The following is a 24,206-nucleotide window of genomic DNA, read 5'->3' as shown; positions in this document are numbered from 1 at the left end:
TACAGTATGCCCCATAGCTATAATATCAGCAGTTGTTCCTGGAGAAAATGTACAAATGGGGTAAGCAATACTGTGAGATACACAATGTGGCTCCAGGGGTTGGGAACGGGATCCTGACGCTTAGGATCCCGACACCTGGTTGTTAAGTATGCTAACCCTCTCCCTCCTTACTCTTCTCGCAACCTAACCCTAATCTACCTCCCCACTGCCTAACCCTAACCCTCCCTTCTTGCAACCTAACCCTAATCTACCTCCCCACTGCCTAACCCTAAACCTCTCTTCCCGCAGTCTAACTCTAACCCTCCCCTAGTCCCTAACCAAGAACCTCCTTTCCCACAGCCCCACACAAATACCACGCCCTCCATTCCACAGCCTAACCCTATCTCTCCTTTCCCGCAGCCTAACCCAAATGCCACACCCCCCTCCCCCCCCCCCCCCAAATCCCACAGCCTAACCCTTCCCCTAGTGCCTAACCCTTACTTCCCACAGCCTATCCCTTCCTGGCACACTTACATTCAGGATGCCGATTGACGGGATTCCCGGCGTCGGGATTCTGTGGCGGGATTTCGGGGCCGGTCTTCTGACCTCCAGCATTTTAAGTGTCGGGATGCCAACTACATCCCCAGGGCCATTCCTGCAGGACTCAGGATTTATTTGCCAATATCAACTGTATGGAACGCTATATATATGGTTTTCTGGCCTCTGTAATTAAATAGTGGCGTTACCTTTTAACTGCTGAATAAAAAACGTAAGTACAGGTAGAGAACATTTCATCTGGACATATGGCGCAATAAGCCACCCAGCTGATCTTTCTTAAACTCTGACCAGATTCTGCCCTACTAACATCACCCACTTTACTGTATTACAATAGCAGTGTATCGCGGTGACACTTCAATGATGCAATGGTACTCCAGGTGGCAGGCTCTCAATCTTTACATTCAACCCAAAGAATTGTGATAGAAGCAACATAACATCAATGTCTGGAATAAATTAAAATCAGCTGAATGAAGACATGGTATACAGAATCATTCCTATTACCTCCTGCTGGCCGGTATCTGAGGTGGCGTGGAGTTGAAGGAGATCGGCAGGGAGAGTTTTCTGCTGGGTCCGTAGAGACATTGTTTTCAGGAATAGTCCTATCTAGTGATACTGATTCTAAAACAGCAGCTGTAACCATAGTAACATACACATTATCAGTGCTATAACACTTAGCCAAAAATACATTTTTATTTATTATAAGAGTTCAAATATAAGTTCACTTATTTTGTATGAGAGCCCAGGACTTTGCTAGAACAAAAATGCTTTACAGTGATTCTCTGTGGCAGTGATCAGACAGACGTTTCAGGAGCTCTGTTGTCCAAAGCAATGTTTGTGCACTGGCCAATGCTGTAGCAACAGAGCAGACAGATACACTGGGCCTAATTCAGACCTGTTCGCTCGCTAGGGTTTTTTTTCAGTCCTGCGTTCGCGTAGTCGCCGCCCATAGGGGAGTTTTCATTCTTGCTTTGCAAGTGTGCGAACGCATGTATAGCAGAACTGTACAAACAGATTTTGTGCAGTTTCTGTACAGCCCAGGACTTACAAAGCCGCTGCGAACACTTCAGCCTGTCCGGGACTGGAACTGACGTCAGGAACCCTCCCTGCAAACGTTCTCCAAACACTCCCAGAAAACGGTCAGTTGCCACCACAAACGCCTTCTTCCTGTCAATCTCCTTCCGAACACCCGTGCGAACGGATCCTTCACACAAACCCATCGCTGAGCGGCGACCTGCTTTGTACCCGTGCGACGCACCTGCGCATATTGGTGCATACGCATGCGCAGTTTAGACCTGATCGCCCGCTGTACGAAAACGCAGCCTAGCGATCAGGTCTGAATTAGGCCCACTGTCCTCTCCACATTCACTGCTTGACCAAGATGGATCTAGCTCTGACCAACACTGGTCTCCCAGCACCTCTATTCTGTCTGAATGCCAAGATCATTCAATACATTCAATAATATAAGTACTTCTCTACATTTAGAGGTGCACTCCTAGGGGGAGATTTAGCAAACCTTGGAGAGAGATAAAGTACCAACAAATTTGATTCTAACGGCTAAAAATGTTAGTTAGGAGCTGATTGAATGGTATCCCTCTCCAAGGTTTAATTAATCTCCCCTCAAAGTGCTTTGACAGAGCATACACCAGAAAGCATGTATGTACAATGGATGTGCTGAGCGAATGAGAAAGCACTGGTGCAAGGACCAATGGAAAACAACATGGCATACAACTGGGGTGAGGGCAGATACTGTCACTGTACAATAAATGGTTAGCACAAATGGGTGCTTACATACAGTGTATGGCTGGCACTGGTGGGCTGCGATTTTGTAGTATACAGTTGAGAAAAAGGCAGGGCTGTCATCAGGGGAAACTGCCAGGACTGGAGTTTTGGGCCCAGACAGAGAAGGAGACCAGGGCATGGTCCTACCACTAATAAAGTGAAATACAATCTGGCCCTGTGCTGTGCAGCAAGCATCTACTGTCTACTTAAAACACATTCCAGCAACCCCTGCTGTCCGGGACGAGACTAGTCTAAACGATGCATGATGCAGCTCTCGTGAGAACAGCTGCTCTGGACGGGAGAAGAGGAGTGCTGCAGGGTGCAGTGCCTGTGAGAAGAGTAGGAGGAGGATCAAGCAAGATGCACAGATCTAAAGAGGACAATCAGGGCAAAAGTGAAACAATGAAACTGGGACCACCCTCACAGCCCCCCACCAAGGTGAGTACTTATCTGCTGCATTCTCATCCTTCTCTCTCTCTCCCCCAGTTACACCTATTCCTTCTCTATCTCCCATTTCCCCCTTTCCTCTCTCTCCCTTTCCCATTTTCCCCTATCCCTCTCACTCGCTGGCAACCCCCCCCCCTTCCCCCCCATCTCTGCCATTTTCCCCATCCTTCTCTCTCTCTTTCAATCTCTGGGCGGGATGTACTAAACTCTGCCGCCTCTACCCATTATCCCCTATTACTCCTCTCTCTCCCGTCTTCAGCGATTCCTCTCTCTCCTATTCCTCCTCTTTCTCTCTCCCATCTGTCCCTATTTCTCCTATCACTCACCCATCTGTCCCTATTCCTCCTTTTACTCACCCATCTGCCCCTATTCCTCCTCTCACTCTTGCCCGTCTCCCCTATTCCTCCTCTCTCTCTCTCTCTGATCGCCCCCTATTCCTCCTCTCTCTCTGATCGCCCCCTATTCCTCCTCTCTCTCTGATCGCCCCCTATTCCTCCTCTCTCTCTGATCGCCCTCTAATCCTCTTCTCTCTCTCTGATCGCCCTCTAATCCTCGTCTCTCTTTGTATGATCACCCCTTATTCCTCCTATTGTCTTATTTCCCTCTGTTCCTCTTCACTCTATCCCAACTATTCATTTTGTTTCTCTCAACCGTTTCCCTCTATTGCTCTCACTATACCTGCTCTCCTCCAAAGGAATCACAATTGGGGGTGGGGGGGCAAGGGGGCCTGCCTATTTGCTAGTCTCGGGCCCTACAATTTTTGGACGGCAGCTCTGGAAAAGGACATGCCATTGTTGTGGACATGGCTGGCACTGTCAGTACTGGCAATGATTACAGCCCAGGACACTGATTGTACTATGCTGCATACATGCCAACCTATTTTACATATTGTAGAGTATTATAAATACAACTATAATTATATTATGGTTATAACTATTCATATGTAGGCCCTGATTCTGAGTTGGATTCCATGTAAGCACCAATTGGTGGTCATCTGTCTGTGACTTTATGCAAATGCTGCTTTAAGATCCATCCCTGGTGTATCACTGTTAAGGACTGCAGGCACTGAAATACTGTTGGTGTCTTCAGTCGCACCATCAACACTTGCACCAGCTCTATGGCAGGTGGAGTTTCTCAGTCCAACACTCCCATAAGAAGGACTGTGCATCCGCTAAGCCACCTCCCTGTCACTGCTCAGAAATGGCCACTACAGCCTTAATCGCAACTCCGACTCTGTGTGCACACTGTCTGGATGCATGCGCAGTGCAACATACAGATGTGTCCTCATACCCTACTGCCGCAGTTGTGTCAAAAAGTTCTTCTATTTCGATCGAATGTGTCAAAAGCGCTTCATGAGACTGCATGTCTCATTCATTTGATATGTGACACCTGTTTATCTGAATCTGTATATGAAGTGCTACGATGAAGCAGCTGTGGCCAAGTTCCTTTGTGCTACCTCTGCGGCACTGTACATAGGTGGTCATTCCGAGTTGTTCGCTCGCAAGCTGCTTTTAGCAGCATTGCACACACTAAGCCGCCGCCTACTGGGAGTGAATCTTAGCTTAGCAAAATTGCGAGCGAAAGATTCTCACAATTGCGAATAGAAATTTCTTTGCAGTTTCTGAGTAGCTCGATACTGAACTGAACTGCGATCAGTTCAGTCAGTTTCGTTCCTGGTTTGACGTCACAAACACACCCAGCGTTCGCCCAGACACTCCCCCGTTTCTCCAGCCACTCCCGCGTTTTTCCCAGAAACGGTAGCGTTTTTTCACACACACCCATAAAACGGCCAGTTTCCGCCCAGAAACACCCACTTCCTGTCAATCACACTACGATCACCAGAACGAAGAAAAAACCTTGTAATGCCGTGAGTAAAATACCAAACTTCTTAGCAAATTTACTTGGCGCAGTCGCAGTGCGAACATTGCGCATGCGCAATTAGCGGAAAATCGCTGCGATGCGAAGAAAATTACAGAGCGAACAACTCGAAATGAGGGCCATACTGCGTCTAACATTGGCAATGCGAGCAAATCAGAATCAGGCCCATAAATGTGATGTAAAGTGATTGTTGTCAAAAATTACTTTTTCGATTCAAATGCAGTTTTGTCTTTATGGCCATTTTCAATCGTTACTATCTTTATTTATTTATTTCTGAAATCACTAAATACTGATCACATCAGAAAACAGAAATATTGGGTTTAATTTATAAATGTTATTTTAATGTAACTTTGACCTGCTGCCTACACATAATGGGAATACATCATTCTACATCATTCTGGGAATACATCATTCTGCCTACATCATTCTGGGAATGAACCAGCAGCCATGAGAATGCATCTACTTCCCGGGAATCAGTGACATCACTGAGCCATTTGTGGAATGACTGACTTATATGACATAGTCCAAACTACTAGTGATACAGACACTAGAAACAGGTTAATTCTGCATCTGTGTCAGTGATTGATATGGTCATTATCATTACTGATCAGTAAGCACTTCTTTAGTTCTGCACAGTAAGGGATATACTGTATTTACTGAAGTGCAGGTTTTCAGAATTGGAGATGTTGCCCATAGCAACCAAACAGAATCTACTTGTACTTTATCCAGCACATTCTGCAAGATAATAGCTAAAATCTGATTGGTTGCTTTGGGCAACATCTCCAATTCTGAGAACCAGCATCTTAGTAAATATACCCCTGAGTGTGGCCTTATAAACCCTGTCCTGGTGTATGTCTTTGTCTTCCTGACATATCGTCAATACAGCTTTAATAGCTTATCTAGATGGCTCACCTACAGTCAAAGGCATTGCCGTTGCAGAGATTTTGCTTATAGAGAAAATGCTACTCCATATGTACCAATAATTTCTAAGAACCTTACTAACCACAGCTACACCTAATCCGCCATACTGTTGTTTATTTGTAACTGTATAGAAAGTATCTGGCATAAAGTCATGATGAACCATTAGGTATATGTTCTATATACACTGTGCTGAATACGTAATGTCAAAGTCCAAAAATATTACAGAACACACATCACGTACAAACTGCACACACATGCCCACTGCGCGTGCACTTGTTCTGCAGTGCGTGCACATGTACGCACTTTGCGTATGGTCGCTCCCGCGGTCCTGCGCATTGGCGCGTGGTATGGGTATTTACGGCAGAGTTTGTGTACGCATGGAGGGCCATCAGAACACATTACATATTTAATCCAAATAGTGCACAATGTACACATAGTCTCCTTGCACCACATCAGAAAGTTATAGCTGTTTAAATGGTTGCAGAACAAAGGGATTCACCTTTACAGGATAAGAGGGGACAGACTAAGGTTATAAGGTGGTATTTGGTATCCAGCTGTAGGGTATTTTAAGGGTAACATTCCGGTGTTGGTCTGCGGAAGATCGCATGTTCCTGCGGATAGTTATGTGCAGAAGCAGAATATAGATATAAACTGTATTTACTGTATATTATGTATGCGGCGGGAATCCAGAGGAGACCACCCACAAGAGCAGTTGAGAAAGACATCGCCTACCTTTTCCTATCAACCTATGACCTCTCCTGTACTGTAAAAGTGCATTCCTGTGTCCAATGGACAAAGGGATTACAGTATCCATTGTATTGCTTTTGGAAGAATTGTATAAATAAAGCCTGCTGCAGCCTGGCCACACACAAGACTCACAAAGTTATCTATCAGATGACCGGGGACCGGCCGGGATGCGCAAGCGAATCCACTCACGTATGTACATTGACTGTAGCCATTATTCTGTTATATTGTCTTGTATTGTAGTGTATAATTTGTATTGTAAACCCCCTTTCAGAAATAATCCACTGTGGTGTCGGAACCCAGCGGTAAAATCACAATTGGTGTTGTGTCCTCCTTGCCCTGCTAAGGTTTAAAGTGTATTATTATTGCATAGCATTGCTGTAGAAGGTTTAAAGTGTATCTCTGGGTGTGTACGCGCTGTGAGTACTTTGTACCGTCAGCGCGGCGTGTGTACGCAAAGTCCATACACTGTACGGGACTCTGTACGCTAATAGCGTAAAAGGTGCGTAGAGTGCGAATTAAGTATAGCGGCCGCAGCGGCTAAAGGTTTAAAGTGTATTTACGGTGTGTTTAAGGTATAGCTTTTATTCCTGTAAAGATAATCAGCATTATCAGTATTCATTTGATATGCAGTGGCGCCGAGAGAGGTTACAAATTACCTGGGCCCAGGTCTGATGGAGGGACCCAGTGGAGGCCCAAGTCATCACCGCCTCCCTTACCTGGATTTAACTATGGTAGACTTACCATAGTTAAATCTCTTTCTGCGAGGTACACTCTGTTCAACAGGGAATACATCGGGTGTAGAGTTGGATCTTGATCCAGAGGCACCAACAGGCTAAAGCTTTGACTGTTCCCAGGATACATTGCATAGCCTCCTCTATAACTCCGCCACTGGAGCTCAGTTTCGTTAACCAGTCCAATGCAGCAGCAGGTAAAGAGAAGGCAGATGTTAGTCACATAGAACCACATTCTCACGACAGGAGAAGGGACCAGTGGCTAATGCCATACAAACCCATAGAAGCTAAGTGCGTCAGGGTGGGCGCCCAGTGGAACCCAGTGTACCTCGCAGAAAGAGATTTAACTATGGTAATTCTACCATAAATCTCCTTTTCTGCATAGGGGTACACTGTGCTCCACAGGGAATACATCGGGGATGTCCAAAAGCAGTTCCTCATGGGAGGGGATGCACTGTATCGGGCACAAGAACCCGGTGTCCAAAGGAAGGATCCTGGGAGGAAGAAGTATCAAAGGCATAAAACCTAATGAACGTGTTCACTGAGGACCACGTAGCCGCCTTGCACAATTGTTCAGCGGACGCGCCCTGGCGGGCCGCCCAAGAAGGTCCAACAGACCGAGTAGAATGGGCCTTGATAGCAGCAGGAGCTGGAAGACCAGCCTGTGCATAAGCTTGTGCAATAACCATTCTAATCCATCTGGCCAAGGTTTGCTTATTCGCAGGCCAGCACGTTTGTGAAAACCAAAAAGTACAAAAAGGGTATCGGACCTCCTGAGAGAGGCAGTCCTATCCACGTAAATACGGAGAGCCCGTACCACATCCAAAGACCGCTTTTTGAAGGACAAACCAGAAGAGATAAAAGCCGTAACCACGATCTCTTGGTTAAGGTGAAAAGATTACACCACCTTAGGCAAACAACCAGGGTGAGTTCGAAGAACTGCCCGGTCACGGTGAAAAATCAGAAAGGGCGGATGACAGGACAAAGCTCCTAAGTCCGAGACCCTCCTAGCAGAGGCAATACCCAGTAGAAACACGACCTTAAGCGTAAGATATTTAAGGTCCAAAGACTCAAGAGGTTAAAATGGAGATTCTTGTAGGGCATTCAAAACAACAGACAGATCCCATGGAGCCACAGGAGGGACATATGGAGGCTGGATCCGTAAAACGCCTTTAGTGAAAGTATGAACGTTAGGAATAGACGCAATCTTCCTCTGAAACCACACCGACAAAGCAGAAATATGAACCTTGAGGGAGGCTAAACGAAGGCCTAAATCCAGGCCTTGTTGCAGAAAAGCCAGAAGTCTGGAAGTTCTAAAATTGTATGCGTCGTAATTCTTAGCAGCACACCAGGTGAAGTAAGAATTCCAGACCCTGTAATAAATCCGTGCAAAAGACGGTTTTCGGGCCGTCAGCATAGTTTGGATAACCGCCTCGGAGAATCCTTTGGCCCTCAGGAGCGAAGCTTCAAGAGCCACGCCGTCAAAGCCAGACTGACCAGGTCTGGATAGACACAAGGGCCCTGAACAAGGAGGTCTGGGTGTTGAGGAAGTAGAAGAGGACGCACGATCGATAGACCCTGCAGGTCTGAGAAACATTGCCGTCTGGGCCACGCTGGAGCGACTAGAAGTAGTATTCCTCCTTCTTGCTTAAATTTCCGTAGTACCCTGGGCAGGAGTGACACTGGAGGGAACACGTATGGCAGCTGAAAGTTCCATGGAATTGCCAGTGCGTCCACGAACGCTGCTTGATGATCCATTGTCCTTGATCAGAAGACCGGAACCTTGTGATTGTGTCGAGACACCATCAGGTCTACATTCGGTAGGCCCCACTTGTCCACTAGGAGTTGAAAGACTTCCGGATGAAGATTCCACTCTCCCGCATGCACGTCCTGACGACTGAGGAAATCCACTTCCTAGTTGAGGACTCCGGGAATGAACACTGCCGATATTGCTGGCAGATGGCGTTCCATCCAACGAAGGATATTTTAAACTTCCATCATTGCCATGTGGCTTCGAGTGCCGCCATGATGATTTATGTACGCCACCGTGGTCGAAAGCCGATACCATAAGGCCTAGTACTTGCACCGCCGAGTGTATCAACAACCTTGGGCGAGAAAGGAAGCATCTGATCCTGTCCTGTAGTTTCAGGACTTTCTCCGGAGACCGAAACAGTCTTTGGCTGTGTGTGTCCAGTAGTGCCCCCAGGAGCACCATGCTCCGGGCAGGGACCAGCAAGGACTTTTTCCAGTTGATGAGCCACCCGCGGGCTAGTAGGAATTGTATCGTTAGCTCCAGATGACTGAGGAGAAACTCCTGGGAGTTCGCTAGGATCAACAAGTCATCCAGATATGGCAGGATCCTGATTCCCTGACGGCGGAGAAGGGCCATCATCATGCCCATGACCTTGGTAAAGATCCGAGGGGCCGTGGCCAGTCCAAATGGCAGAGCCTGGAATTGATATTGTAGGTAGCCAAAAGCAAACCGCAGATATTGCTGATGTGATATGGCAATAGGCATATGCAGGTAAGTATCCTGTATGTCAAGGGATACCATTTAGTCTTTGGGATCCATGGCCAGTACAATAGAGCGCAGAGTTTCCATACGGAATTTGGACACGTTCACAAATTAGTTAAATGATTTGAGGTTGAGTATAGGCCGAAAGGACCCATTGGGTTTCGTAACGAGAAACAGGGTCGAATAGTATCCCCTGCCTCTCTGGGACAGAGGTACCGGCATTACCACTCCTGTGTCCAGGAGGGATCGCACAACCAATTGTAGAGCTTGCGCTTTCAACGGATCCAAAGGGATAACCGTCGAGCAAAACTGGCAAGGGGGACATCTCTTGAGAGAGATCACGTATCTGTGAGAGACAACATCCCGCACCCAGGAGTCCGAAGTGGTCTGCAACCAGGCCTGGGCGAACTGCAGAAGTCGGCCTCCCACCCTGGGATCCTCCATGTGGAAGCCCGCCCCGTCATGCAGCAGGCTTGTCTTGTTTGGAAGCAGGCTGACGGGCGGCCCAAGATTGTTTAGGTTTGGACTTAGTGGTTTTGGAAGTACGAGCTTGTCTCGGGTACACCTGACCCTTTGCTTTCCCTGGAGGTCGAAAGGAACGAAAAGTGGTACTGTTTGCCTTCGGTGCAGAAGGATTAGTACTTGGGAGAAACGCAGTCTTAGCAGTCGCCCAGTCAGTCGCAGTCTTGGGGGTAATTCCAATTTGATCACAGCAGGAAATTTTTTAGCAGTTGAGCAAAACCATGTGCACTGCAGGGGGGGCAGATATAACATTTGCAGAGAGAGTTAGATTTGGGTGGGTTATTTTGTTTCTGTGCAGGGTAAATACTGGCTGCTTTATTTTTATACTGCAATTTAGATTGCAGATTGAACTCACCACACCCAAATCTATCTCTCTCTGCACATGTTATATCTGCCCCCCCTGCAGTGCACATGGTTTTGCCCAACTGCTAAAAAAGTTCCTGCTGCGATCAACTTGGAATTACCCCCCTTATTCAGATCTTCTCCAAATAAAATGTCTCCCTTAAAAGGGAGCACCTCCAAGGTATTTTTGGAGTCTAGGTCCACCTTCCAGGACCTCAACCACAGAATTTGGCGAGCCAGTATAGACGTAGTAGATGCATTGACCGCCATTACACCTGCCTCAGAGGACACCTCCTGAATATAGTGGTAGGCGGTGGTAATATGAGACAGATATTGTCTGGCAGTGTCAGAAATATCCTGAGGCAGCTCATCCTCTAATGCCTGAACCCATGCTTCAATGCCTTTTGCGGCCCAGGAGGCTGCTATAGTGGGTCTATGTAGTACCACGCCCGTAAGGGAGTAAATAGACTTCAGGCATCCCTCCACACGCTTATCCGTCGGTTCCTTCAGTGAGGGACAGTGAGGTGACAGTGGTGACAGGCAGAGTAGATGACACTACAAGACGGCCGACATGAGAGTCCACCGGCAGTGGAGCTTCCCACTTGTTACTCAACTCCGCAGGGAATTTCTTTCCTGGAGACAACCAGGATTCCTGACGTATGTCAATTAAATGGTCAGAATGTGGTAAGACTACTTTAGTAACCTTCTGACGTTTGAACTGGTTTCTTAGACGCAGTAGTGGGATCTACCTCATCGCTTAATAGCCTCCACTAGGTCAGGAACATCAACGTGAGTTGAAGGGTCCGCGTCAGAAGCGACTGTATCATTGTCTGACGGATCAGTATATTCCCCATCCTCATCAGATGAATTATCTGAAAAATTAGTGGATTGTGAGGAGGAAGCGGCCCGCTTAGATAACCCCTTGACCCCAGACAAACACAACACCTGCAAATAACCCCCTGATTTATGTGACAGTAAATACAGGACACAAACAGAGAATTAAAGCGGTATGAGGTGACTGAAATACACAGTAAATAACACAAAACAGTATATACTGTGTAGCACTATATATATATATATATATATATATATATATGAGACCCTGACGCACCTAGCCCCCCAGGGTACAGAATATAGTGATAGCAATACGTGTGATACATGAGAATGAAAGCCACACAGCAGCAACAGGCACTCAGTCACAGGTACAATGCAGAAGTTATTTCAGATATACAATAAAACTGCACTGGACCAGTAAAACTACATATAAATATGTATATATATATATATATATATATATATACACAGATATAACAATGCACAGTAGATACTGGATGTACATCTCAGAATACTTGTACTAAATATTCAGTTAGAAGTACACTTGTTCTTAACTAACACTGTCTAAAATGACATGTACAATACTTAAGTGACTGTACAGATGTAGCCACCTTTATCTTGACCGATTCTCCGCCTAGACGGACGTTTAGTCACGCTAAGGCGATAGCTTAGCTTGCTGAGTTTAATCACAGGCAGGCGCGTTGAGGCGATTCTAGATACTCAGCATGCATTACACATCTCCACCACTGCGTGGCTAATGCTCCACTAATCCAGTACTTTCGATCGTATAGCTGCAGATTGATCTACAGCTCTGGCAAATGGTCAGTGACGACTGTAATGTTAATAGATGGTGACCAATGGTCAGACGGTGAGAGTTCTCAATATAAATAAACAGTTTATGCAGACACAAACGAACATGTTAAAACACTTGTGTATGCAGATGCAAGATTGTGTATGGAGACGCAAGTAACTGTGTAAAAGGAAGTATGTACAATGCATAAACACCGTGCTTTTAAAATACATGTACAGTGTGAGCGTCCGAGTTCCCGTGACATTCACTTTATTATAATTTTTTTTCTTTGTTATACATTCAATGGAAGGGTGCACACAGGTTTCACATAAATCTTGTCTTGTAACCTGATCGGAACTCCCTACCTGTCTACTGCATGAACTGTGCAGGCTCCCAGGGGGGAAGGGGAAAGTGGGATGGGGGTAGGGCGAGGCAGTGGAAAATATTGTGTTCAAAGAACGGGCCAATGCTGAAGGAGCATCAGAATCCCTTAGCTAAAATACACAGGGTCGATAGGGATAAGCGAGTACTATGTATATAACGATACACCAGACCCCATCGCATCACAAAGTGACAAAATGTCTGAGGCACATAACCCCCCCCCCCCCCTTTTGTAGAATTATGTGCATAGACCTCGCTTAACCCTATCGCCACTGTGTATTTTAGCTAGGGGATTACGATGCTCCTTCAGCACTGCCCCGAAGCTTGCAAAACCTATGCCATCACTAGCTCCATAGCTGAGTGCTGACACAAGGTGGATGTTCATGTGCCTTGGACATTTTGTCACTTTGTGATGCGATGGGGTCTGGGGTATCGTTAAGTGCATAGACCTCGCTTATCCCTATCGACCCTGTGTATTTTAGCTAGGGGATTCTGACGCTCCTTCAGCATTGCCCCGTGACCTACAAAATCTGTGCTGTTACTTGCTCCATAGCCGAGGGCCTCCATTGGGCAAGGAGTCACAGGCGGTAGCCATTTCAATTGAGTCTGCCCAGCTACAGAATTGTATGTGTACCGTATGGTGCATAGAACCTTAACAGTACAACCGCTCCTGCAGCTTTGCCCTGGTTAATGTGAATAACTCCCTCCCTGTCTACTGCATGACCTGTGCAGGCTCCCAGTGGCGAAGGGCGATGGGCTAGCGGCAGGCGGTGGAAAATACAGTGCTTTTGAAATGCAAGTACTGTATGAGTCCGAGTCCCCGGTATGTTCTTCTAGTGTACTAATTAGCACGAACAGCTTGTAATGTACAGTGGCAAGTTTAATCTTTCTATGTATAATGGAGAGATAAAAGCTCCTCCCTAAGTTCCTAGATGCCAAATCACCGTCCTTAGTATCTCTGTACAGTATGTTCTACTAGTGTACTAATAAGCATGAACAGCTTTTAACTGGATGCCAAATCACCGTACTTAGTATCTCTGTACAGTATGTTCTATTAGGGTACTAATTAGCACGAACAGCTTGTAACGTACAGCGGCAAGTTTAATCTTTCTATGTACAATGGAGAGAGATAAAAGCTCCTCAGTAAGTTCCTGGATGCCAAATCACTGTACTTAGTATCTCTGTACAGTATGTTCTATTAGGGTACTAATTAGCTGTTCGTGCTAATTGGTACCCTAATAGAAAATACTATACAGAGATACTAAGGACGGTGATTTGGCAACCAGGAACTTAGGGAGGAGCTTTTAGCTCTCTATATTATACATAGAAAGATTAAACTTGCCACTGTACGTTACAAGCTGTTCGTGCTAATTAGTACACTAGTAGAACATACTGTACAGAGATACTAAGTACAGTGATTTGGCATCCAGGAACCGTAGGGAGGAGCTTTTATCTCTCTCCATTGTAATCTTTCTAAGAATAATGGAGAGAGATAAAAGCTCCTCCCTAAGTTCCTGGATGTCAAATCACTGTCCGTAGTATCTCTGTACAGTATGTTCTACTAGTGTACTAATTAGCACGAGCAGCTTGTAACGTACAGTGGCAGGTTTGATCTTTCTATGTATAATGGAGAGAGATAAAAGCTCCTCAGTAAGTTCCTGGTTGCCAAATCACCGTCCTTAGTATCTCTGTATAGTATTTTCTATTAGGGTACTAATTAGCACGAACAGCTAATTAGTACCCTAATAGAAAATACTGTACAGAGATACTAAGTACGGTGATTTGGCATCCAGGAACTTACTGAGGAGCTTTTATCTCTCTCCATTATACATAGAAAGATTAAACTTGCCACTGTACGTTACAAGCTGTTCGTGCTAATTAGTACCCTAATAGAACATACTGTACAAAGATACTAAGTGCGGTGATTTGGCATCCAGTTAAAAGCTGTTCGTGCTAATTAGTACACTAGTAGAACATACTGTACAGAGATACCAAGGATGGTGATTTGGCATCTAGGAACTTAGGGAGGAGCTTTTATCTCTCCATTATACATAGATTAAACTTGCCACTGTACGTTACAAGCTGTTCGTGCTAATTAGTACACTAGTAGAACATAGAGTACAGCGATACTAAGTACGGTAATTTGGCACACAGGAATTTAGGGAGGAGCTTTTATCTCTGTCCATTATACTTAGAAAGATTACAATGGAGAGAAATTAAAGCTCCTCCCTAAGTTTGTGGATGCCAAATCACTGTACTTAGTATCTCTGTACAGTATGTTCTACTAGTGTACTAATTAGCATGAACAGCTTGTAACGTACAGTGGCAAGTGTAATTTTTCTAAGTATAATGAAGAGAGATAAAAACTGCTCCCTATGTTCCTGGATGTCAAATTACCATGCTTAGCATTTCTGTACAGTATTTCCTATCTAGCCAGAAACCCTGCATCCTGTGCAAGCTAGGCGGACAACTGGAGGGGTCCCGATACACGGTTGCTTTCCATTTCCCTTTCCAGTGTCACATAAACTAGTGGTTGGTCTTCCCCGAAAGCCAAGAGTCTCCTCATTTGTATGGTACCAGTCCCGAGTCTCTGGGACACCCAGAACCAGAGATATCAGTACGCAAAGTGGACCCATTTTCCCATAGACTATAATGGGCCCGTTAATTCAGACCCACCATGGGTTCCGACGCTTGCCATGAGCCTTGTGGGGGTCACAGAAACTTGGGGTTGGTACCCTCCAGTAGCTAATTGTCTCCTCTTCCATACCAACCTAGCGATGAAGGCTCCCACCTCCCACGCTGAGAGTCCCAGGTTTGAGTCCCAAAGTGCCAACCTTTTTTTTTTTTTATATGTTCCTGTGACATTCACTTTATTTTTTTTTCTTTGTTATACATTCAATGAAAGGGTGCACACAGGTTTCACATAAATCAAAGTAAATCTGCAGCAGCGATTCATTCCGCTATATACAAATACACAGCGGTAATGAGTATAAATTAGTGTATTCCGACTCAACTTACTGAGCAACACAGTACTGTAGATCGTCGGCATTTGTGTATTGTACCTGACCTGAACTCCCTCCCTGTCCACTGCATGACCTGTGCAGGCTCCCAGGGGAAAAGGGCGATGGGGGTAGGGAGAGGTGGTGGAAAATACAGTGCTTTTGAAATACAAGTAGCGTCTGAGTCCCCTAAGGCATAAACCAACGGGAAGGAAGTGCCAACCTTTTTTTTTTATGTGTTCCTGTAACATTCACTTTATTATTATTTTTTTTCTTTGTTATACATTCAATGGAAGGGTGCACACAGGTTTCATATAAATCAGAGTGGGCGGGGGATTTTCCTACATACAGTAGTAAACTGTTGCACATGTCTTGTAACCTGATCGGAACTCCCTCCCTGTCTACTGCATGTACTTTGCAGGCTCCCAGGGGGGAAGGGGAAAGTGGAATGGGGGTAGGGCGAGGCAGTGGAAAATACCGTGTTCAAAGAAAAGGCATAATCAAAACCATGGGGAACTTTACGGTGTATCGTTATGTGCATAGACCTCGCTTATCCCTATCAAACCTGTGTATTTTAGCTAGGGGATTCTGACGCTCCTTCAGCATTACCCCGTAGCCTGCAAAACCTATGCCGTTGCTCACTCCATAGCTGAGTGCTGCCACAAGGCAGGGGTTCACGTGCCTCGGACATTTTTTCACTTTGCGATGTGATGGGGTCCGGTGTATCGTTATGTGCATAGACCTCGCTTATCCCTATCGCCCCTGTGTATTTTAGCTAGGGGATGCTAACGCTCCTTCAGCATTGCCCTGTAGTCTGCAAAATCTGTGCTGTTACTTGCTCCACAGCCAAATGCCTCCATGGAGCTAGGAGTCACAGGCGGTAGCCATTTCAATTGAGTCTGCCCTGCTATAGAATTGTATGTGTACCGTACGGTGCATAGAACCTTGACAGTAGAAACTCTCCTGCAGCTTTGCCCTGCTTTATGTAAAACTTGTGTTTTGTCAGTTTGCTATGCGATCGAGCCCGGTGTAACGTAATGTGCATAGACCTCGCTTATCTCTATCGCCCCTGTGTATTTTGGCTAGGGGATTGTGACGCTCCTTCAGCATTGCCCCGTAGCCTGCAAAACTTATGCCATCTCTCACTCCATATCTGAGCGCTGCCTGCCACGTGGTGGGGGTTCAGGGGCTGTGGCCATTTTGCCAGTGTGCTGTACGATTGAGTCCGGTGTACCGTAATGTGCATAGACCTCGCTTATTCCTATCGCCCCTGTGTATTTTAGCTAGGGGATTGTGACGCTCCTTCAGCATTGCCCCATAGCCTGCAAAATCTGGACTGTTACTTGCTCCGTAGCCTAGGGCCTTCGTGGGGCAAGGAGTCACAGGTCGTAGCCATTTCTATTGAGTCTGCCCTGCTACAGAATTATATGTGTACTGTACGGTGCATAGAACCTTAACAGTAGAACCGCTTCTGCAGCTTTGCCCTGGTTTATGTGAATAAAAAAATAATAAAGTGTCTGGAAAAAACTAACATGCATTCGTACTTTATAAATCGAACTCGGGACTCTGAGTATAGGAAGCGGAACACTTCACCACTTCGCCGCAGACAGATTAATAAATCCATTGGTTTTGATTATGCTGTAATGGCTATGGGATTAGGGCGCTAACATACTGTACAAAATTCCTAATCTCAAGAGGCAATAGTGAACTTCTAACACGTCCATTTGCGACAGTGTACACTACTGGTTTTATGTTGTTTTGTCTGCGGGACTTGGACGCTCACATATTCATAAAGTACTGTAGATGGATCATATACTATATGCTGTACTATTTGCGTCTGTACCGTATATACTGTATTAAATAATGCAGCATAATGAGTATTTACTGTATTAAATAATGCAGCGTAATGAGTATTTACTGTATGCAGTGTAATGAGACGCTTAGTAAAGTAGTCCTTATTACAGGTTGAGTATCCCTTATCCAAAATGCTTGGGACCAGAGGTATTTTGGATATCAGATTTTTCCGTATTTTGGAATAATTAGATACCATAATGAGATATCATGGTGATGGGACCTAAGTCTAAGCACAGAATGCATTTATGTTTCATATACACCTTATACACACAGCCTGAAGGTCATTTAATACAATATTATTAATAACTTTGTGTATTAAACAAAGTTTGTGTACATTGAGCCATCAAAAAACAAAGGTTTCACTATCTCACTCTCACTCAAAAAAGTCTGTATTTAGGAATATTCCGTATTTCGGAATATATGGATATGGGATACTCAACCTGTATATATTTCAGTATTGTATTTTACGGGAGACCACACGCATGCGCAGTGGTGATTGTAAAAGGCGACATCTGGTGGATGATTGCAGGTATTACACGTAAAGGTAACGCCAAACGCTCTGTCTGCCTCCGTGCGATTAGGTACGCCTCTCTGTGACTAGGCGCGCCTAACTATGCCCCGGTACGCTGCGTATGCTCGATCGGGACAAACGCCTCAGCCAGTCAAGATAAAGGTGGCTACATCTGTAAATTTACAGCGCTGACAAGACAGATTTACAGAGGAGACATTGTCCTGCAGTCCCGGAGATCAGCCGCATCTACTTGTGTAAACATGGCGCCAAAATCTCTGTCAGGGAGTGAGGGAGAGTGAAATGCAGCTCCAGGGCGGGAACACCAGCAGTAGATGGCGCCCGGAGCTGGGGGAGGGAATACAGGTCAACGCCTTGTGCTCCCTGCCCTGGTGGATATAGTGGGGTCCTGTGCAGTACAGTGTCCACGCCATCGGTGCGGTCCATCTCCTGGAACCGCGACCGGACTGCGATTTACCGGCGGGTCCCACCTGGGGGACTGTCTTACCTCCTCCCTGATGTGCAGCCACGGGATCCTGGAGAGCGTCAGCGGTGGTGTGCCTGTGAACTGGTGCGCCTCCGCTGCAAGTACACGGGAACCCGCCCGCGGTATGCAGTGCTGCTGGGGAGGTGATGGAGCAGTAGCACCACAGCATGTCAGACTGACATAGGAAGTGCTGCGGCACCTGAAGTCTTCTAAAAAGCTCTTTTCAGTGCTGCCTAGCGCAGCTCCCCCCCCCCCCTCCCCTGTTAGGTGACCTTACAAACTGAGCTCCAGTGTCCAGAAGCGGCGTCATAGAGGAGGCTATGCAATGCATCCTGGGAACAGTCAAAGATTTAGCCTGTTGGTGCCTCTGGATCAAGATCCAACTCTACACCCGATGTATTCCCTGTGGAACATAGTGTACCCCGCTGCAGAAAACAAGATTTTACTTACCGGTAAATCTATTTCTCGTAGTCCGTAGAGGATGCTGGGGACTCCGTAAGGACCATGGGGAATAGACGGGCTCCGCAGGAGATAGGGCACTTTAAGAAAGACTAGGATTCTGGGTGTGCACTGGCTCCTCCCTCTATGCCCCTCCTCCATACCTCAGTTAGGGAAACTGTGCCCAGAGGAGACGGCAGTACGAGGAAAGGATTTTAGTTAACCTAAGGGCAAGATTCATACCAGCCACACCAATCACACCGCATAACCTGTGATAAACTATCGAGTTAACAACATGAACAACAACATAGACTTGGTTCGAAACCGATGAAACTATAACATAACCCTTATGTAAGCAATAACTATATACAAGTCTTGCAGAAGAAGTCCGCACTTGGGACGGGCGCCCAGCATCCTCTACGAACTACGAGAAATATATTTACCGGTAAGTAAAATCTTATTTTCTCTAACGTCCTAGAGGATGCTGGGGACTCCGTAAGGACCATGGGGATTATACCAAAGCTCCCAAACGAGCGGGAGAGTGCGGATGACTCTGCAGCACCGATTGAGCAAACAGGAGGTCCTCCTCACCCAGGGTATCAAACTTGTAGAACTTTGCAAAGGTGTTCGACCCCGACCAAGTAGCTGCTCGGCACAACTGTAATGCCGAGACCCCTCGGGCAGCCGCCCAAGAAGAGCCCACCTTCCTAGTGGAATGGGCCTTAACCGATTTAGGCAATGGTAATCCAGCCGTAGAATGCGCCTGGTGAATCGTGTAACAGATCCAGCGAGCAATAGTCTGCTTTGAAGCAGCAGCGCCAACCTTGTTGGCCGCATACAGAACAAACAGAGCTTCAGTCTTCCTGATCCTAGCTGTTCTGGACACATAAATCTTCAAAGCCCTGACCACATCCAGGGACTCGGAATCCCCCAAGTCCCGCGTAGCCACAGGTACGACAATAGGTTGGTTCATATGAAAAGATGAGACCACCTTTGGCAGAAATTGAGGACGAGTCCTCAATTCTGCCCTATCCACATGAAAAACCAGGTAGGGGCTTTTATACGACAAAGCCGCCAATTCTGAAACACGCCTTACAGAAGCCAAGGCCAATAACATAACCACTTCCAAGTGAGATATTTCAATTCCACCGTCTTGAGTGGTTCAAACCAAGGTGACTTGAGGAAACTTAATACCACGTTAAGATCCCAAGGTGCCACTGGAGGTACAAAGGGAGGCTGAATATGCAGTACCCCCTTCACAAATGTCTGTACTTCAGGAAGAGAAGCCAATTCTTTTTGGAAGAAAATGGATAAGGCCGAAATTTGGACCTTTATGGACCCTAATTTTAGGCCCAAATTCACTCCCGTTTGCAGGAAGTGAAGCAGACGGCCCAAATGGAACTCCTCCGTAGGAGCAGTTCTGGCCTCACACCAAGACACATATTTTTGCCATATACGGTGATAATGTTTCGATGTCACGTCCTTCCTAGCCTTGATCAGAGTAGGAATGACCTCCTCCGGAATACCTTTTTCCGCTAGGATCCGGCGTTCAACCGCCATGCCGTCAAATGCAGCCGCGGTAAGTCTTGGAAAAGACAGGGCCCCTGCTGCAGCAGATCCTGCCTTAGGGGAAGAGGCCACGGATCTTCTGTGAGCAACTCTTGCAGATCCGGACACTAAGTCCTTCGTGGCCAATCCGGAACAATGAGGATCGTTCTGACTCCTCTTAGCCTTATTATTCTCCACACCTTGGGTATGAGAGGTAGAGGAGGGAACACATAGACCGATCTGAACACCCAAGGTGTCACTAGAGCGTCTACCGCTACCGCCTGAGGGTCCCTGGACCTGGCGCAATACCGCTTTAGCTTTTTGTTGAGATGCGACGCCATCATGTCTATCTGAGGCAGTCCCCATCGACCCACGATCTGTGCGAAGACTTCTGGATGAAGTCCCTACTCTCCCGGATGCAGGTCGTGTCTGCTGAGGAAGTCCGCTTCCCGGTTGTCCACCCCCGGGATGAATACTGCTGATAGGGCGCTTACATGGCCTTCCGCCCAGCGAAGAATCCTGGTCACTTCTGCCATGGCCACTCTGCTCCTTGTGCCGCCTTGGCGGTTTACATGATCCACTACCGTGACATTGTCTGACTGAATCAGAACCGGTTTGTCCCGAAGCAATGCCTCCGCTTTGCGTATGGCGTTGTACATGGCCCTCAAGTCCAGGACGTTGATGAGGAGACCAGTCTCCAGATTTGACCAGAGACCTTGGAAATTTCTTCCCAGTGTGACCGCTCCCCAACCTCAGAGGCTTGCGTCCGTGGTCACCAGGATCCAGTCCTGAATTCCGAACCTGCGGCCTTCTAGGAGGTGAGCACTGTGCAGCCACCACAGGAGAGATACCCTGGCTCTGGGAGACAGGGTGATCCTTTGATGCATTTGTAAATGGGACCCGGACCATTTGTCCAGTAGATCCCATTGAAAGGTACTCGCATGGAACCTGCCGAAGGGGATGGCCTCGTACGATGCCACCATCTTCCCCAGGACACGTGTACAATGATGCACTGAAACCGTTTTTAGCTTTAATAGGTTCCTGACCAGGGCCATGAGCTCCTGAGCCTTTTCCATCGGAAGAAAAACCTTTTTCTGATCTGTGTCTAGAATCAGACCCAGAAAGGTCAGACGTGTTGTAGGGACTAGCTGGGACTTCGGTAAATTGAGAATCCAGCCGTGCCCCTGCAACATCCTCACCGACAGCAACACGCTGTCCAGCAACTTCTCCCGAGATCTCGCCTTTATGAGGAGATCGTCCAAGTATGGGATAATTGTGACCCCCTGCTTGCGCAGGAGCACTATCATTTCCGCCATTACCTTGGTGAAAATTCTCGGGGCTGTGGAAAGCCCAAACGGCAACGTCTGAAATTGGTAATGACAGTCCTGTACTGCAAATCTCAGGAACGCCTGATGAGGAGGGAAAATCGGAACATGAAGGTATGCATCCTTTATGTCCAGGGACACCATCCAATCCCCCCCCTCCAGGCCGGCGATGACCGCTCTGAGCGATTCCATCTTGAACTTGAACTTTTTCAAGTACAAGTACAGGGATTTTGGATTCAAAATGGGCCTCACCGAACCGTCCGGTTTCGGGACCACAAACAGGGTTGAGTAATACCCCTTTCCTTTCTGGAGAAGAGGAACTTTGACTATCACCTGTTGAAGATACAATTTTTGAATTGCAGTCAACACTAACTCCCTCTCTGACGGGGAAGCTGGCAGAGCCGATTTGAAAAACCGGCGAGGAGGCACGTCTTCGAATTCCAGCCTGTATCCCTGAGAAACAATCTCTATAGCCCAGGGATCCACCTGTGAGTGAACCCAGACCTGGCTGAAAAATCGAAGACGTGCCCCCACTTGAGCTGACTCCCCCCGGGAAGCCCCAGAGTCATGCGGTGGACTTTGCAGATGTAGGGGAGGACTTCTGCTCCTGGGAACTAGCTGCATGCAGTTTTTTTCCCTTGCCTTTTCCTCTGGCAAGGAAGGACGATCCCCGTACCTTCTTGCTTTTATTGGAACGAAAGGACTGCATTTGATAATGAGGTGCCTTTTTAGTATACTGCGGGGGGACATAAGGTAAGAAATTCGATTTACCGGCCGTAGCAGTAGAGACAAGGTCCGAGAGGCCTTCTCCAAACAACTCCTCCCCCTTGTAAGGCAACGACTCCATTTGCCGCTTTGAGTCGGCATCCCCCGTCCACTGTCGGGTACACAGGAGTCGCCTAGCAGAAATAGACATAGCATTTATTCTGGAGCTTAGTAAACAAATGTCTCTTTGAGCATCCCTCATATATAAAGTAGCATCTTTGATATGCTCTAGGGCAGGGGTGGGCAATTATTTCAGCTGAGGGGCCACTTGACATTTCCTGTCAGTATCCGAGGGCCACATACAAAATAGCAGCTCGCCCCACTTGCCAAAAATATAGGGACGTGGCTTCATGTGGAAGGGGTGTGGGCAAAAAATAATACAGATTCATATTAGGCTGCACAATAGTCTCCATTATTCAAATTGCGCCACACAGCGCCACTTACACACATTACACCAGGTAGAGCCCCTTTTACACACATTACGGCAGGTAGAGAGCCTTTTACACATTAACATTTTATTTAGGATAATTATTGTGCAGCAAGCAAATTATCCAGTGTCTTATGGCCCCTGGGGAAAGATGTGACATGGTGACAGAACACGGTGGGGGTGACACGGTGACAGAACACGGTGGGGGTGACACGGTGACAGAACACGGTGGGGGTGACAGAACACGGGGGGTGTGACACAGTGACAGAACATGGGGGGTGTGACACGGTGACAGAACACGGGGAGGGGGGGCGACAGTGACAGAACCCCGGGTGTGTGACAGAACACGGGGAGGGGGGGTGACAGTGACAGAACACGGGTGTGTGACACAGTGACAGAAAACGGTGGGGGTGACACAGTGACAGAACACGGGGAGGTGGGGTGACAGTGACAGAACACGGATGTGTGACACGGTGACAGAACACGGGGAGGTGACACAGTGACAGAACACGGGGGGGTGACATAGTGACAGAACACGGAGGGTGTGACATAGTGACAGAACACGGGGGGGGGGGTGACATAGTGACAGAACACGGGGGGGGGGGGAGGTGACAGTGACAGAACACGGGGGTGTGAGACAGTGACAGAACACGGGGGGTGTGTGACATAGTGACAGAACACGGGGGGTGACTGACATAGTGACAGAACACGGGGGGGTGACAGTGACAGAACACGGGGGTGTGTGACATAGTGACAGAACACGGGGGGGGTGACATAGTGACAGAACACGGGGGGGGTGACACAGTGACAGAACACGGGGGGGGGTGACATAGTGACAGAACATGACAGTGACAGAACACGGGGGGGGTGACACAGTGACAGAACACGGGGGGGGGTGACATAGTGACAGAACATGGGGGTGACATGGTGACAGAACACGGGAGGGGTTGGTACAGCGAGAGCTAAAGATCTCTCCCCCAAACCTAAAAACAGTCTGACGCCACGGCCCGCACACACAAATATATGCACACTATCACACACAAACACACACACACACACACACACACACTTTCTTTCACTTTTCCCATTAACTTACTGATCTGGCTGGCAGTGGCAGGAAGGATGGATCTGTAGCAGTCTGGCTCTTGTCCCGTGTAGCTCCGCCCCCTGAGGTCCCGTGTAGCCCCGCCCCCTCATCGGCACGTAGCCCCGCCCCCTTCTCGGCTGAACACAGCCGTTGTCACTGGGGACTCTGGAGGAGGCTACTACAACGCAGCAGCAGGGGAGAGAGGCGCCGCTGGCAGCTTGGAGGTACTGCAGTGCAGAGCAATGACAAGCAGCTCAGCCGGTCGGGCCGCTTGTCATTGCTCGCTGGTGGGAGGCAGTGGGCCGGGCAGGATCGGTTTGCGGGCCGCATCCGGCCCGCGGGCC

At 47.4% G+C, this 24,206-nt stretch overlaps 1 protein-coding gene across 3 annotated transcripts in view; it reads right to left on the bottom strand.

Moving 5' to 3' along the window:
• Positions 1 to 24,206, bottom strand: part of RASGRF2 (Ras protein specific guanine nucleotide releasing factor 2) — a 664,746-nt gene that overhangs the window by 130,986 nt on the left and 509,554 nt on the right. For all 3 annotated transcript variants that reach the window (XM_063963919.1, XM_063963920.1, XM_063963921.1), the window contains exon 16: positions 1,039 to 1,167. In XM_063963919.1, coding sequence (XP_063819989.1) covers positions 1,039 to 1,167 — 129 coding nt within the window. The remainder of the gene's footprint in view (positions 1 to 1,038; positions 1,168 to 24,206) is intronic.

This window comes from Pseudophryne corroboree, chromosome 1 (assembly GCF_028390025.1).
Source record: "Pseudophryne corroboree isolate aPseCor3 chromosome 1, aPseCor3.hap2, whole genome shotgun sequence".
In the NCBI taxonomy this organism is placed as follows: Eukaryota; Metazoa; Chordata; class Amphibia; order Anura; family Myobatrachidae; genus Pseudophryne; species Pseudophryne corroboree.
This window is presented reverse-complemented; position numbering and strand designations above follow the sequence as displayed.